We start from the raw sequence: 17910 nt of genomic DNA, 5'->3' as shown, positions 1-17910 counted from the left end.
GGTTAGGCCACTGTTGGAATATTGCGTGCAATTCTGGTCTCCTTCCTATCGGAAGATGTTGTGAAACTTGAAAGGGTTCAGAAAAGATTTATAAGGAAGTTGCCAGGATTGGAGGATTTGAGCTTTAGGGTTAAAAATCACACAACACCAGGTTACTGTCCAACAAGTTTAATTGGAAGCACTAGCTTTCAGAGCACCCCTCCTTCAGGTGGTTGTGGAGGACGCAATTGTAAGACACAGAATTTATAGCAAAAGTTTACAGTGTGTTGTAACTGAAATTATACACTGAAAAATATCTTGATTGTCTGTTGAGTCTTTCATCTGTTCGAATACCATGATAGTTTCACTACTTTCATGTGTAAATGACAAAACATTTTTTTTTAAAGTTGCATTCTCGGGCTAACTGAAACAATTGGTGTTAGCTAGACAATACGTTGAAGGTGTTAGCCCCCTGTGTTCTCTCTGTGCCATGATGTTTAGATTGATTCTAATCTAAAAAGTGAGATAAGAGTTTTACATGGATTCATGCAGTTTTTGAGCGAAGTACAATGTAACTCTGCAAGTACAAATTCTCCCTATAAAATATGTGCGTACGTGTGTGTGTGTATTGTCTAAGTCTCTGAGAGGATGCGTGTGGGAGTGTCTGTGTATAGTGCAATGGTGGTCACCTGTAGTGTGACATGAACCCAAGGTTCCAGTTGAGGCCCTCCCTAAGGGTATGGAACTTAGCTATCAGCCTCTGTTCGGCCACTTTTCGCTGTTGCCTGTCCCGAAGTCCGCCTTGGAGGATGGTCACCCGAAGGTCCGAGGTCGAATGTCCTGGACCGCTGAAGTGTTCCCCAACTGGGAGGGAACCCTCCTGTCTGTTGATTGTTGTGCAGTGCCCATTCATCTGTTGCTGTAGCCGTTGCTCAGTTTCCCCTATGTACCATGCCTCGAGGCATCCTTGGCGAGGTGCTCATCCTCATTGATAATGTGTTGCAGGTCATGAAGAACAAGGCGTAGTTTTTCAATTCCTGGGAAGTACTGAACAACGAAGGGTACCCTGTTGGTTGCAGCATGTGTTTGTCTCCTGAGAAGGTTGTTATGGTTCCTTTCTGTGGCTCGTCAGAACTGGCAGTCGATGTGTTGAGTATTGTACCCCATTCTTATGAGGGCATCCTTGAGTACTTCCAGGTGCCCGTCATGTTCCTCTGGATCTGAGCAGATCCAGTGTACGTGTAGGGCTTGTCCATAGGGATGGCTGTTTTAATGTTTTGGGTGGAAGCTGCAGAAGTGTAGCATTGTGAAGTTTCTGTGGGTTTGCGGTAGAGTGTGGTGCTAAGGTGTCCGTCCTTGATGGAGATGCACGTGTCCAAGAATGAGACAGATAGTCGAGAGTAGTTGAGCTATAGGGAGAGGCTGAACAGGCTGGGGCTGTTTTCCCTGGAGTGTTGGAGGCTGAGGGGTGACCTTATTGAGGTTTACAAAATTGAGGGACATGGACAGGATAAATAGACAAAATATTTTCCTATAAAGGAGTCCAGAACTAGAGGGCATAGGTTTAGAGTGAGAGGGGAAAGAGACCTATGGGGCAACTTTTTCACACAGGGTGGTACGTGTATGGAATGAGCTGCCAGAGGAAGGGGTGTACAATTACATTTAAAAGGCATTTGGATGGGTATATGAATCTTAATATGAAAATGTGCAAAATTGGCTGTGGGTTACAAGGAAACTGATTTTGTACAAATTAATTGAGCATTGAGATTAGTACAATGTATTCTGTATCTGGAATGAACGAGTAGAATTGAATATTTTTGCCAATAAGATTTTGAAACAAATGGTAACATTGGCTTTTAGAAAATTCATATTCTCTTCTGTCAGGCAGAAGATACAGAAGCTTAAACACAGTACCAACACATTTTAAAAACAGTTCCTTCCCTGCTGTTACACTTCTGAATGGATCTCAAATTTTAAATTTACCGTTCATCTCTCTTTGTGCGCCTTCACTGCAGCTGTAACCATGTATTCTTCATTCAGCGCATTAGGTATTGGAACATTCATATGGTATGATCTGCCTGTACTGCACACAAAACAAAACTTTTCACTGTAGTTAGGTACATATGACAACTTTTGAATTGTTTTATTATGTAAAACCTTAACTGTTGTGAAAATCTAAAACAAAAGGATTTTTTTTTACTCATTCCTGGAATGTAAGTATTTCTGGTGATTAAGAGTTGAACACATTGGGTCTAAAGTCACATATAGGCTGGACCAGATGGCAGATCTCCTTCCCTAAGTGGTGTTAGTGAACCTGGTGTTTTGTTTTTAAATGGTAGCATTAGGCCAGCATTTTATTCTAGTTTTTACTTCCAGAGCAGCATGATTATACTAAATGTTGGAGCAAGCTTGAGGAGCAGAATTGCCTTCTCGTGCTCCTCATTCCTACATTATTGAATTCAAACTCCACCATCTGTCATGGTAGCATTCAAATTCATGTCCCCAGGAGTTTAGCTTGAGGTTTTAGATTAGTAGTACAGTCACAATACTGCCACCGTCTTCAGCCATTTGATGATATCTGTTTGCTTCTGAATTTATTCTGTATAAATTTATGCTGGACTGTTTTTTTAAAAAAAAAAATTCGCTCAAGGGACATGGGCATTTCTGGCTATGCCCAGAGGGCAGTTAAGAGTCCGTCACATTGCTATGGATCTGGAGTCACGTAGACTAAAACAGGTAAGGATGACAGATTTCCTTCCCATTAGTGAACCAGCCCGTTTTTTCTGACAATAGCCCCTTAATTCCAGCTTTTTTTCGATTGAATTCAAATTCCACAATCCACCATGATGTGATTTGAATCCAGGTCCCCAGAACATTAGTGGAATTTCTGGATTAATAGTCTAGTGATAATACCATTAGGCCATTGCCTCTTGTAAAGGTTATCATAGTCCTTTCTTCTTCAGTGTGTTAGTGAATGCAGCGAACATCAGTTCCCCTTTACATTCATATTGCACACTGTCTAACTTTTGTGATCTGATCATAGGACCTCTGTTATGTATGTTAGTAAAAGTCAACCTCATGGCTGGATTTGTAGATGAGTGGTTGTTCATATTTTGAGTGGTTTTATACTGGGAAATATTACTTGAAATATTCTGTGTAATGAAATGAATGGATTTAGTTTGATTACTGACTTAATAGATGGCTTATTTCAACCAGACTCTGTCTTTGTTTGTGTAGCATCCGAAAGTAATTTGTTCAATATGGTGACCCAGGAAGAAATTAAGTGACAGAAATTCAAATAAATTCAAAGTTTTAGCTTGAATCGATTCCCACCCCTACGTTGTGACCTCTTTGCTTTTGTCTCTATTCTGTGCATTATACTGGAGAATGCTAGGAAACTCCCCACATGTTGGAATATAGCATTCCAGGATTTGTAGGCAAATGAGTGAGGCAGGAATTTACTGAAATTATGACCTAAGACTTCCTGCTTGCTAGAAGACTGTGCTATACAATCCCAGTGCCAACTAATTAAAATAATGCTTTACAGCCATATAGTATCTAGTTGCAAATTCTGGAAATTGGGCAGTAGAGGCTCTGTGAACACACCCATCTCAACCAGGCAGAGCAGGCTAATGCAAAGCAAGAGACAGATATGGAATGTATGCAAATGTGCCTTTTACCAACATAACCAAACTGGTCAGATCACCAACTTGGCATTTGACATCTCATTGGCGCTGATAAGACATCAACCCAGGCCTCCTGGCTCAGAAGTGGGAACACTACCACCACACCAGTAGCCCGATCTGGCCAGTTTTTAAAACTTTAACCTGTTTTTCTACTCAACCTGTTCAGAGATGAACAGGTAAGACATGAACCCAGACCTCCCAGCTCGGGATAGGGACTCTACGACTGTGCCACCAGAGGGCACCCCGATCAACTTGGTTCACTCCACATGTCAATTAGAAGCAGCCTGTCCTCGGATGCTGCCTGAATTGCTGTGCTCTTCCAGCACCACTGATCCTGAGTATGTCAGGTACTGGTCGCTGAAGATTTTGTGTACCTGAACTCAGTTGTCCTGCTACCGGAGTGTTTCCACGATACTGTATATGTATTTAGTGTGGGAAAATTACCCAGGTGCAGTTACTCTAATCAACTGTTCAGACATGTTGTGACCACACATCCAGGACAAGTAAGACTTTAACCTTGGCTTGGTCTGGGCCTACCTGCTGCCCTTGGTAGAAGGACAATACTATTGCACCAGAAGAGCCTGTTTTTAAAATTGACTTTGTTCAGATATATATATGGTATACATCTGGAGCAAGTGGGACTTCAAGACGTGCCTCCTGGCTCAGAGATGGGGACACCACTACTATATCCCAACAGCTCTTGGCCCCAAGGTAGGGACACCAATGTATCCCATTCTTAAATAGTCTCCTCCCAAACACTTACAAAGTGACAGAAGTAAGCATAACACTGATAACCAGTTACCAGTAATTAGTTGGGATTCTGTCAGGAAAATATGGCTCCTTATCTCATTTTAAGATTTTACTCAAGATCTGAACAACAGGAAAAGTAAGAACAACTGACCGGAGGTAACCTTTTACCAAGTCTACCAAGGGCCTTGAGGATTCTTGTGGTGCACCAGAAAGTGTCCTTGCCTATGAACCAGGAGACCTAGATTCAAGTTCCTCCTGTACCATAGGTGAGCAGTAATATCTCTGTATGGTTTGATTTTTTAAAAAGTGCTATAGGACTCAACCAAAGAAATGGTGGAAGGAGTTTTCTGGTTACCAGATCCGATATATGCCACATATATGAAAAAACTAATTGTTATTAGAGACTAATCATTGCACCAAAGGAGTTTTAGGGCCTGGTGCAGCTACTTCAGTAATCTTCTCTGTTACATCATCAGGAGTGGACGTGGTCACTGACCGTGGGTTCAGTGCCAAGCCCTGCTATGCACAGTAGGATTTAAACATGATCTTGGCTTAAATAAAACAAAGAACTGTGGATGTTGGAAATCTGAAACAAAAATTGCTGGAGAAAATCAGCAGGTCTGCAGAGAGAGTGGTCATATTTCTAGTCGACTGATCCTCCTTCAACGCTTAGGCTGATGAGTAAAAATGTGGAAGATAATGACACAGCTATGTAGGATGAAGGCTAACCAAAGGCCCATCGTGGAAGGCTGGGTTTATCAAATTCAAACAAGTTGATTTTAAAAACAACAATTTAGCACGTGGGGTGGAGTTAGGTGTTATCTTACAATCCACTATTGGCATCCTGCAAATTGGTATTGGCATACCATCATGAGATTCTTTTAACAAGTATATTTGTGCTTGTTCCAATACAACTGTATAATTGACCTCTGCTTTGACAGTGCACTTGTTTGTGTTCCAGTTTTTGTTTGCTTAGTCATGGGACTAAGCCTATTCCCACATACACTTTACAAGATTGAATTTTTAATGTTAACTTCTAAAAATGGAATTTGGATTAGGTTGCAAAGATGCTAAGTTTTCTTCAAAAAAACTTCACTCCTGGAGCTAGCTAGCTAGCTGGAATCTGCTCGCTTCCAGATTTAATGGATGGCAGGTAAGCAATTGGCAGCTTCCAGGAGGCACGTTACTACTTTACATTACTAAAATGGCTTGAATTTTATTTGCTTTTTGGTTCAAGTTGGGGAAACTTTGCAGTCCCTGGCTGGAAGAAGTGATGCTCCTCTCTCTCTATCATTGAACTAGGAGGAGCTGCCTCTCCACTTCTCCTCCCCGTCTGTCTCTCCCCACGGTCCCCACCCCTCCCACCAACTCTATCTTTCTCTTCCCAACCACCCTGTCTCTTTGTCCCTTGCCCTTTCCACCACCTCACCAGATTTTCTAACCTGAGGAACAGGAAGCCCTGGCTTGAATCCTCTGTAGGAATGTTGCCAGCTCAATAGGAATTGTAACATTTTTAGCTAACATCTGGACAAGGATCATAATTTATGCATAGTTCTCTCAAATCAAACATTGTGTTTGCAGCATTATGCTCCTCCCCTCCCCATCCTACCCCCCACTCAAGCACAAGAAATATCTGGGCCCATGTGATCAAACATTTCTGCAATAGAGATGATCTTATTTGCAGAAAGGACTAACCAAGGTACCAATCTTTGAGGCTCGAGACAACTACTTGTCAGTTCGCAATTAATAGAATCTTAAACATTCTTGGGCTTTTGGAGGTGCTGCTTTCTTATGTCTGCCTTCGATAATGTATTTTTCTTGTCATATTATTTGAACCATTAAAATTCAGACATTCTCACTCATTTTATTATTTGCCTGACTACTGCTGCCAAACTGGTATTCTTCTACAGTTTTGTTTTTGATCTTTTAAAATTACTTTCTATCGTTCTTATCCAGTTCTTCACAAATTTATAGTGAAAGGAGACTGAACCATTTCCTTGCGTGTAAGGTAGAACATGTACCTTTATCCATAAACACTCCATTGTTTTGCTTCTATGCATCTCAAGTCTTTAAAGGCACGGTTTGCATCCCTCACTTTTTAACTTCTATTTTACAGAATGGCATCAATTCTTTTGATATGTTCTAACTGATGACTTAATTAATTCTAAATTAACAGGCTCCACTTGGTTCATAATTTTAAATGAAAGATTTTCTAGTTACAGATCACTTTTCCCGACTTGATTTGGGAAGTACATCACTAAATTTTCATTAGACCTGTTCAGTGGTATATTTGGTATCTTGTAAATAAACTGTGGTACAGTAATTCAATCAACACATGACTCGTTTAAAGGTGCTTATTTTTATATTGAGAGTAAATCGCAGTTATGAACAGTGAGTCTTCCAGTTAAGTTGCTTTCTGTACAATTTTCTTTTACTTACTAATATGGTTCTGACTATTGTCTTGTCTAAAGTTTTACCTTTAGTGAAACTGCTACTCACCGTTGTAATTTTTACATCATATTTTATGCATTCCATTAGCATGTAACCTTTTAACTCCAGATCTATACCTTAAATTCCATTTTTAATAACGATTGCATACACTTCAAACACTACTCCTACATTTCCTTCAGACATTCTATGACCTCTGTGTTGTAAAGCCTCCTACCATAGCCCAGGCCTGATACTATTGTAAAATTGTGCATTTATATGGTACACAGAGCCATTTCTTGTTAGTTTGGGAATGGTATTCTGCTGATGCAATGCACTATATAAGAGATGATTATGAAGGTCACTCAGGTCATAGCTCTTGCACAGTTGAGCAATATGTTTCCAACTTGCCTTGCCTGATTACTTTGGGCTTCAAAGGCTTAATAATAATTTATTTTTAAAAGTATACACTCCACTCTCCCATGTTGAGTGTTGAGGTTGGTTGATGGTGCCAATCAACACACATGAGCAGTTCTGTGTTTATATTAACTAGTTGTTTTAACCTGCTGGCAAATACTTGAACTTTTTTTTATTCATTTATGGGATGTGGGCATTGATGGCAGGCCAGCATTTATTGCCTGTTCCTAGTGCTGTATAGTTCATCATGGTATAAATACATCTGTATGTATTTGGGGTCAATGGCATTCTTTTTAAAAAACATTTAAATACTCTTTAAAATATTTCATTTTATTTTTGTTTCCAATCTGAATATGTTTATTTCAGCATACGTGAACTATCTTTATGCCACGCTGTACACTTTGCCATTGACTTGAGCATTTCAATGTTTTTATCATTCCTACTAACATTTTGTACCCTGGGCCATAATTTGTGGTAGAAAGACCTCCAATGGTATATTTTTCCAGACATGCCCTTGTACTTTGAGGTGTTTTAAAATGTTTGTCTGGCAAAGTCCTGAAAGCATGAGCTGATAATTTGACAGTAAGAGAAACTGACCATCTGAGTGAATGTGGAAAGCAGCTGTGTAGTTCTGTAAGCAAAGTGATTGAAAGATTAGAAAAAATCAGTATTCGGCTTGGAGATGGTATAAGTCGGAGCGGACGAATTTAGGTACAGAAGGAAAGAAGTACTGGGTTATAAGAGACCAAGGAAATTGTTTTGTTTTCAATTTCGGACAATTCATAACCTGAAACAATGAACCTCCACTCCAATAATCAGTGCCAGAGAAGTTGTTTGACTGTAAATGAAACTTTATGACCAAGGGAAGTGCATTTTTAAAGACTCAATTTATCAGGCTGTGCTGTGATGTGTTTGGTTCGTATCCACCAGGTATTTCATACCACCCCATGTATTTCAAATATGAGGCAGATAGAAATCATAGAGATGTACAACATGGAAACAGACCCTTTGGCCCAACACCGTACATGCAGACCAGATGTTTTAAATTAATTTAGTCCCTTTGGCCAATATCCCTCTAAACCCTTCCTATTCATATATCCATCCAGATACCTTTTTAAATGTTGCAATTGTACCAGCCTCCTCCACTTCCTCTGGCAGCTCATTCCATACACTCATCACCCTCTGCTTGAAATGGTTGCCCCTTCCCTTTTAAATCTTTCCCTTCTCATCTTCAAACTGTGCCCTCTAGTTTCAGACTCCCCTGCTCTGGGGAAAAGACCTTGGCTATGCCACTTTCCCTTTGTTTATGATGGAGAACTGAAATGGAAGCAGCAATTGTTGGGATTTTGTTTAAATGCTGTCGCACCAAGTGGCTTTTCGAGTCCATTTAAGTAACAGTTAGGGTTGCTATTTTGATAGCAGATTATGGGCTGTTGGAACCCTGTGCATTCCAAGAGTAGAACTTGCTTCTAAATTTGTTTTTAAAGTGTCACAGCGTCATCCTGGCAAAATCTACAGCAAAACCTGTGGCTAATAGAGAACTTTGACAGCCGTGGGATATTGCCTCATAAAGAGAAGTGTACCACTACGTTATGAATAAATGTTTTATTTTGAAGCCTGCTATTAATTAACAGCATGCTTTTTGGAACTAATTTCATAATGTGGAAGAATAGAATGAAAGTACTGACAAATATGCAGTAAACCTAACACTTGGGAAAATCATAGAATTTTAAAGAATTTATCCATATTTCAGTAAGACCTGAGATGCCTTTTGGATACTATTTGTTCTGGTTAGAAATTAAAAGTCGGTAATTTAACATCATAATAAAAAAAATGTTTGCTATAAGGCTGAGAACTAATTGTTCATTTGACTCCAAGACCGTGGAAAGTTGATCTTTTGGAGTTTTTGGCAGTTACCTAATATAGACAGTTGATAGTTTTAATGAGTTTAAAAAGCAGCCGTTTTGATACGATGCATTCTTTAGTTAGATAAAGCAAGTGTCCAACAGTGACAACTGAGGATGGTTCACTCATATTACAGGACAAACAGGCTACCAGGGTGGAATGTGCTGGTTTCATTGAAGTGATGGGGATAGCATCCTGCTCTCTCGTTGAGGTATTGGGGAACTCTTTCCAGGATCCTCCTCCACTTCTCTGGTCCATCCTTCATCTGCCTAATGAAAACTGCTCTCTGAGGACTGCTGAATGTGAACTGTTGCTTACAAGTTCTGTGTGACTGAAGAAGAACTCTCCTCTACCCCAGTGTTGATTTGGCTTCCCTAACTACTTTAGCCTCAGTGTGATTTATTCCAGTGCGGAATTGGCTTAGCCCCTGCGAGCTTTCTCGGATGCTTCCTGTCCTGAGTCTAGCACTTTTTGTTTAAATCATTTTCTATTGTCTGAACACTTTTGGCTAATGGCTATGGGACCGCTACTTATTGAATCAGATGTTCATTGTCCTCTGGCTCACCTTCATGTGGCCCATCTCTTTATTCTTCTTTCTAAGAATAAATACTTATTTTTGAAAACTACCTATGTTTGGTACCAGAAATTACTGATGCTAGTTCAATAAGTGTTGTGACACATGTGTTTCTCTCAATTCTTTTTGTTTCCCTGTGCTAGAACTTTGGAAGGTAAGCAATTCTGTAATTGCTTTTAAATGAAGTCTCACTATGCACTAAACACTATGAAAATTCTGTTGTTAAGGGACTCCAACATTCAACAGGAATATTAAACACAACCTGTTTACAATATTCTTTTGATTTGGAAAGATAATTATATGAGCTGGCAGCCAGTTTTGGGCAAACCTTTTGCAAGCTGGTGTCCTGGAGCTTCTGATCAAATCCAACTGTGTCTCAGACAAAGGGGAGTTTGATGGGGTGTAGGGTCTCTGCACCCAATCCAGAGGATGTAGCCAACCATCATAGCCTAAGGGAATGTGGTTTAATTACAAGGACTGTGACAATAATTACTAAAGCAAACAACCCTCTTAAAATTATAAATCCTCAATGTATAATGAAATGTTCGGAAAATTTGCACAGGATATCATATTGAGAAATGCTAGTAATGAGCCATCAAGCATATGTAATGCCTTGGACAGAACCAGAATATCCTGAAATGCAATCCAGTGAAAGAATGCTTCCTTGTCTTCCCTTTATCAGCAGAATCAATAGCGAGACGCTACTTGCGCTGTTTAACACAGTTCCAGATAAGATCATTCAAATGCAAAAGAACTGATTTAACAGATACGATTTGACTGTTTGAACAGTTCTGATTTCTGTCCTACCAGTTGTAAATTTCCCGTTTGAGCAATGGGATTCATATTCTCGAGAAATAACCCAGTAGAAGTGATCTTCAATAATACTGACTAATAATGCCAGATGATTATTCAAGTTCACAGACAAATAGTATATTGATATGCTACCTATTGGGATATAGACACACTGGAAAAGATACAAAAAAAGATTCATTAAAGCGATAACAAAACTGAAGTAAATCTGGCCAGAAGACATTGAACAGGCTCCAGTTATGTTCCCAAGGGGAGACAGAAAACTGTTAGCGTTACATTATAGTCTTCTAAGATTGTGAAAGGATTCGAAAGGGTACACAGATAACACATTTCCTCTTGGGGATGGTAATAAATATGGGCTTTAAGTATAGGATAACCATTAATAAATCTAATGGGGAATTCAGGAGAACCTTGTTTACTCAGTGGTTACAATGTGGAACTTACTACCATCCGTTGTTGAGGCAACTAACACTAACGCATTTTGGGTGTAGTCAGACACGCCCAAGAGAGGCGACTGAGAAGGAAATAGAAATAGAGGTTATGTAAAGAGGGATGGGAGAATGTTTATTTGAATTGTAAACATCAGCATGGGTCAGTTAGGCTGAATGGTCTTTTCCTGTGCTGTAAATATTGTCAAAAATTAAATGGGACACAGGAAAACAATTAGGAAAGGTAGCACCAATGAATAAAATAGTGGGAGTGGTTTATGGGCTGTAACATTTTACTGAAGGGCATCTTTCTTGAATCGAACCATTATCATGATCATTGCTAAGAAAAGTGGGACAAAGTATCATGACTGACATGTTCTACCTTCATTGGTACAAAACAAACTCATTCCAAGCAATCAAAATTATAATTGGCCTTGGGGGAGGGTTTTGGCTAGACTAATTTTACCTACATCTTGCATTCCGAAATGCAGCATCACGCTCAGACACTTGCTGACATGTTTACATTTTAACCAAATGGTCATGATATGGCCAATTCTAATTAAAGATTCTTCAATTTGTTAAATCTGTTAGTTTTTTAATAATCTAATCTGCGACAGGTTTTAGCTTTAGGCTGAGCTAGTGTAAAAGCATTGTACTTCAGTAAGAAGACCAAAAGTTCATTCTTACCGTTGTTTCACTTTTAGCATCATTAAGTGTTGCCAATGTTTTGAATGTTGTTGACTGCAGTACTTTACCTGACCAGTTTAGCTCAATGAGGCTGCTCCCAGCTGTTTTAAGTTGTGGCACCTCCCCACACTAACAGTCCAGGCCTATACCAGGCTTCAGACTGCTGCCCACCCCAGAGCATATTGCAAGCCTCTACTGCTCCAAGCACCTTCCTGGATGGGACAGCTGGCCCTCCTGGTGTGTGCAGGACACTGGCTACTGTTGGGTTCAGAAGCAGGTTTCCCGCCCCGTCCCCACTTGGCTCAACAGCTTGATCCATGTGTGCACCACCCTTCCAAAAAAAAACAAACTTTTATGCCAAGGGGTTGCCAGACTAGTCTGTTCAGCAACCCCCTTATGTAGCACCTCTCCACTACCAACCCCCCCCTCCCCAAAACCCTCATGCCAATGTAGGAATTAAACCAGTTAAAGTACATGTACTCATGTAGAAGATATAGATAGAATCTTATTTTTTTATTTGCTGAGGAAGGCCCTAAGGAGCCTGTCTCCAGTTTCAACGTCGAATCCTATAAGAATCGATGCTTCACTTAGTCATGATTTTCAAGAACCTGTAGTGGAAAAGCTGCTGTAATGTAGTCTAGATGAATATTGAAACGTCGGGTTCTTTTTATTTAAAAAAAAAATTGTTGTTACATAGTCATAGTCAAACAACACGGCAACACACCTTTTGGTCGAACATGACCATGCTAACCAAGTTTCCCAAACTATACTAGTCCCATTTGCCTGTGTTTGACCCACATCCCCCTCAACCCTTCCAATTAATGTACCTATCCAAATATTTTTAAAATTCTATAACTAACTATATCTGCACCAATTTCCTCTGATAGTTCATTCCACATAAGATCCACCCTCTGTATGTTAAAAAAAAAAGTTGCCCCTCTTGTCCCTTTTTAAATCACTCTCCTCTCTTCTTAAAACCATACCCCCTAGTTTGAAGACCCCACCTGAGAGAAAAGGCCTTTGCTATTCACCTTACCTATGATACCTGAAATTAAATTTTAATTTTGTGTATTTCTCATCTAGATTTCCCACCAGAGGAATGGATGAAACAATAAAGGATAAAAAAAAGGTAAGTAATGTTACCAAATTTCTTTATTTTAATGGTCTTGAAACCCTGGCAGGTTTGTGAATTCCTTGTAAACCTTCAATTGTTACACTATTGCATTTGATGATATGAATCTACAGTAATCTCAATGGCCATCTTGTGATCCCCAACTTAATTTGTTGTGATGGGATCTGGGTATTGCTGGCTAGACAGGCAATTATTGCCTGTCCAGAAATGCCCTCTAAGGTAGTGGTGGTGGGTGAGCTGTCATCTTGATCCTCTCCTGTCCATGGTGATAGGTACGCCCACAGTGTTGTTCGAGAAGTCCAGCATTTTGACTCAGGCACAGTGAAGGAACCATGATCTGGTTTCAAATCAGGACAGTGTGTGGGCCTTGGAAATGAACTTGCTCACGTTGGTGTTCATGTATATCTGGTGCCCTATTCCTTTTTAGATGGCAAAAGTTGTGGATTTGGAAGGTGCTGATCTAGATCTTGGTGTGCAGTAGATAATTTCAAAGTTTGCAGGTGGTGTAAAGCTTGGAAGAATTGCCAACTATGGAGGATGATGTAGAATTCCAAAAGGACACCGACCAGTTGGTGGAGTGGGGCAAGCGAGTGGTAGGTGGGGCTCAATGCAGTGAAATGGTGAGGTGCTGCAGTTTGGTGGGAAGAACATTGAAAGATAAGGGATGCAGAGTGACTTGGCAGTGGTGGGGCTGTGTGTGCATGTATGGAGATCATTACGTGTGGACAAAGCAGTTAATAAAACATGCAGTACCTCTTATTAGAAACATAATAAGGCAGAAGATGAAATTTGAGAATAAGGTAGTATAACATAAGAGAAGATTACAAGAATTTCTTCAGGTATTTAATAAGCGAGAGGCTGGAGTGGACATGGGTCTGCTGGAAGCTTGAGGCTGAGTTAGTAGTAATGGGCAACAAAGAAATGGTGGAGCAACTAAAGAAGTACTTTGTACCAGTTTTCACAGTGGAAGGCACCAACAGCAGACCAGAACTTCCAGAGGGTCAGAGAGATTAATTTAGGATATCTGGTCGGCGTGGGCGTGTTGGACCAATGGGGCTGTTTCCATGCTATACATGTCTCTGACTCTATGGCAGAGATGAGTGTCGTGGCCGTAAGTAGGGAGACGGTGCTGGGGTAGATGGACCAGAAGGACTACACCCCAGAGTTGTGAAGGTGGTAGCTAAGGAGATTGCAGAGGCATTGGTGATTTTTCAGGAATTGCTGCAATCAGAGGGGGGTCCCAGAGGTTTAGAAAATGGCTTATGTAACACCCTGTTTAAGAAGGGAGCCAGCCAGAAGACAGGAACCTATAGGCTGGTTAACTAGTCTGCCCTCAGTTGATAAGATTTTAGTGTGAGATTGTGAAGAACTTGGAAGTACATGGTTAAATAGGGCTGAGTCAGCATGGCTTTGTCATGGGGAGGTCGTGCTTGACAAATCTGGTAGAATTCTTTGAGGGGGTAATGAGCAGGTTAGACAAAGGAGAGCCAGTTGATGTGATCTATTCGGATTTCCAGAAGGCCTTTGACAAGGTGCTGCACAGGAAGCTGCCAAATAAAATAAGATACCATAGTGTTGGGGCAAGGTGCTGGCATAGATCGAGAATTGGCTGACCGGAAGGCAGACAGTAGGGATAGGGGGGTCTTTGTCAGGATGGCAGCTGGTGACTAGTGGATTTCCACAAGGGTTTGTGTTGGGTCTGCAAATATTAATGTTATACGTTAATGATCTGGACGAAGGAACTGAGGGCATTGTTTGCAGATGGCTCAGGTGGATAAGCAAGTAGTGTTGAGGATGTGGAGAGGCTGCAGAAAGACTTGATAGCTGGGAGAATGGGCAAAGAAGTGGCAGATGGAATACAATGTGAAGTTATGCACTTTTGTAGAAAGAATAGAAGCACAGGCTTTTTTCCAAATGGGATAAGGCTTTGAAAATCTGAGGCATAAAGAGACTCTGGAGTCTTGGTTTATGATTCTCTTAAGGTTAATGTGCAGGTTCAGCTGGCAGTTAGGAAGGAACATGCAATGTTTGCAATCCTTTCAAGCAGGCTAGAATACAAGAACAGGGATCTACTGGTAAGGCTGTATAAGGCGTTGTAGAATCAGACTGCATTTGGAAAATTGTGAGCAATTCTGGGTCCCATATCCAAAGGAAGGATATGCTGGTGTTGGAGGGGGTCCAGAGGAGGATTACAAGAATGACCCTGGACATGATTATCTTATGAGGAGCAACTGACTTCTCTAGGTCTATACTCAAGAGTTTTGAAGAATGAGCGGGGTATCCGATTGAAATTTATGGAATGCTGAGAGGTATGGATTGAGTAGACGTGAAGAAGATGTTTCCACTAGTCGGGTGACTGGAACCCAAGGGCACAGCTGCAGAGTGAAGGGATGACTCTTGAGAATTGAGATGGGGGCGGGGGGGGGGGGGAAGTCTCTTCTGCCAGATGATGGTGAATCTGTGAAACTCATTGCCACAGAAAGCTGTGAAGGCCAAGTCATTGAGTGTATTTCAGTCAGAGATTGATAGGTTCTTATTTGGTAAGGGAATCAAGGGTTACAGCAAGAAGGCATGAGGCTGAGTTTGAGAAACATATGATCGAATGGTGGTGAACTCTTGTTGGGCTGAATGGCATAATTTTATTCCTATCTCCTTATGGTCTTGTGGTTTTTGGGTACTGTACCAGGAATGTGTTTTGGATACTGTACAAAATTTGTTGAATTTTCTTGTCAATTTCTCAATATAGTGACAATACTGTCACTTCAAAAAGGTTACTTTCTCCTGTGTTTCTTTCAAGAGGTTTTAAAGGCAGAGGTGCCAAAGTGGCCACTGGGGCCGGCCTAAGTCAATAATTTGGGAGGCCTTTAGGTTTTTAAAAACAGTTGTAACAATGGAAGGGGCATGGTTAGTTCTCACCAATCAGGCTTTCTAGATTTTCTTTTAAGCTGTACCAGTCAAGAGCTGTTTGGGTCACAGAGTTGCAGCTTCAGTAAATTCATTCCTAACTGCAACTTTCTCAGAAATGTCTCTTGATGTTGTTTCCTCCTGGATTGAAAACTGCAATCAAGAATGCGTCTGAATTTACATTTTTGCCAACGTGTGCGTTTATGACCTGTTACTATATTGGAATAGTTAATTAGTAATATCTATTATTCAGTTAAGTTTTTTTCAGTGGTTACATCATTCTGAATTTGACTTTCTTTTACTTGTATTTTAACTGTAGTGTTTAACAAAATTGTGTTTTGTTTAATGTTGAGCAGTTTGACCAGTCACATCACATCTGGGACATGGCACTTCACATCTTCCTTTTAAAATAAGAAAACGTTAAGGTCTAAGCTACTTAATTCTTAAAACATTTTGAGGTCTCGTCCGGTCCATAGCGTTATATTTGAGATTCATTGGATTATGCTTTTACTGTGTTCACAAATATTTGATTTTGTGTTGTAGGTTGATGGTTTGGTTTATTCTATTTTATTTACATTTCTAATATTAAAAGGTTTGTTTTGTTGTTGAAGCAAAGTCTGCAATATTGTTTCAGCAAGAGACCATTTCATTAAAACCAAAACAAAATGATCGAGCTAAGTCTCCGTTTGGGATATGACTTGTCCAGTAATGACAACATCCTAAGGAAAGCTGTAAAACTCAAGTATACGAATTCACTATTTTTATGTTGGTAATTATCCAAAAATCTGAATAGATTGTGTACCCGAATGATAAAAACTTGAGGTATTTGTAAACAAGTGGAAGCCAATATAGCTTTGGAAGAAACAAATATTGCTCACTGAAGTCCTTGAATTGTTTTTGACAAAATCTTAAAGCAAGTGTATGTTGTAAAATTCTGCTGGGTTATTTGACCTTGGGGAGATCCTTTGATAAAGCTTTGTGTGAAAAAGCTATTGCACAAATTTAGACAAAGTTAAAAATCACACAAAACCAGGTTATAATCCAACAGGTTATAGTCAACCACCTGATGAAAGAGCAGCTAGTGCTTCCAAATAAACCTGTTGGACTATAACCTGGTGTTGTGATTTTCTAACTTTGTCCACCCCAGTCTAACACTGGCACCTCCACATTATGGCACAAATGTAGGACTGGGTCATCCTATATAAAACTTGTAGATGGATAACGAATTACATAAAATCGAGGAAGCACCAGTTACTGGTTAACTAATGTTTTCAGTGTTCATCTTGGAAACTGCTAGCCTGTTTTGATTAAAATTACATAAATATAATTGATGACCTTGGGTCCTCTTTCTTGTCATCTGTCCTCTTCCTAACTCACCCTGAAGGGATAAAATAAACTAACAAATTAAATAATTCTACGGATCAGTAGAAATCTAGTTTTGAGACTCTCTAGGCTCTTTGATTGCCCTTTAGCTTAGCTTGACTTGTGCGTAATTCAAGAAGTGGAAGTGATGATTTCACAAGCACGTTAGTCAGATAATTGCCTAACCCCTACTGGAAATCCTTGTGTTGTTTTGAGAGCAGCATTGAAATTAGTGGCAATGGATTGTTTGGGGAATACTCTTGATTGTTATTTAAGTTCAGTCTTTTAGACCAGGTACTAGATTGCCGGTTGAGCTATACTCTACCATGAAGGTGAAGAAGAGGGAGGAATGACAGACCAGTTGTCTGGTGTTTTAAAAACCTTATTCTGAACATTATGCATTGAGCATTTTTCCCCCAACAAAGTTTTACAACATGGGAACAAACCGTTTGGTCCAACTCTTTCATGCCAACTAAGTTTCTCAAACTAAACTAGTCCCACTCCATGTTTGGTCTATATCCCTCTAAGCCCTTTCTATTCACATACCTCCTTACCTTTTTTTTTAAACATTTTCATTTCAATTAACCTACCAGCCAAACTATGAACTTGCTTTCAAATTTAGCCACCTTGATTTTTGGGTGACACTGGCAAAATAGCATTTTGTGTCCATTTCTACTAACCCTGAGGGCATTGAGGGATGAGGATGTGACGGGTCTTTTCTTTGAAGACAACAGTGCACTAACAAACCCTTTGGTCATTTTGTGGTGCCAACCCTTAAAGTACTAATCAGAAAATGAATTAAACTGGGATTTAAACTCCTTTCAGAATCATAACCATTAGTTCACTGTA

At 40.0% G+C, this 17910-nt stretch overlaps 1 protein-coding gene across 1 annotated transcript in view; it reads left to right on the top strand.

Annotated features, from left to right (window-relative positions):
- snx10b (sorting nexin 10b) overlaps positions 1-17910 on the top strand; it is a 50606-nt gene that overhangs the window by 13575 nt on the left and 19121 nt on the right. Inside the window, exon 2 of the mRNA XM_087986972.1 lies at positions 12747-12792. Within this exon, the coding sequence (XP_087843098.1) occupies positions 12763-12792 (30 nt within the window). The 5' untranslated portion in view covers positions 12747-12762. The remainder of the gene's footprint in view (positions 1-12746; positions 12793-17910) is intronic.

Source organism: Chiloscyllium plagiosum, unplaced genomic scaffold, assembly GCF_037043375.1.
Source record: "Chiloscyllium plagiosum isolate Xiang-an unplaced genomic scaffold, Cpla_swu_hap1 HiC_scaffold_5, whole genome shotgun sequence".
NCBI classification, from domain to species: Eukaryota; Metazoa; Chordata; class Chondrichthyes; order Orectolobiformes; family Hemiscylliidae; genus Chiloscyllium; species Chiloscyllium plagiosum.
This window is presented reverse-complemented; position numbering and strand designations above follow the sequence as displayed.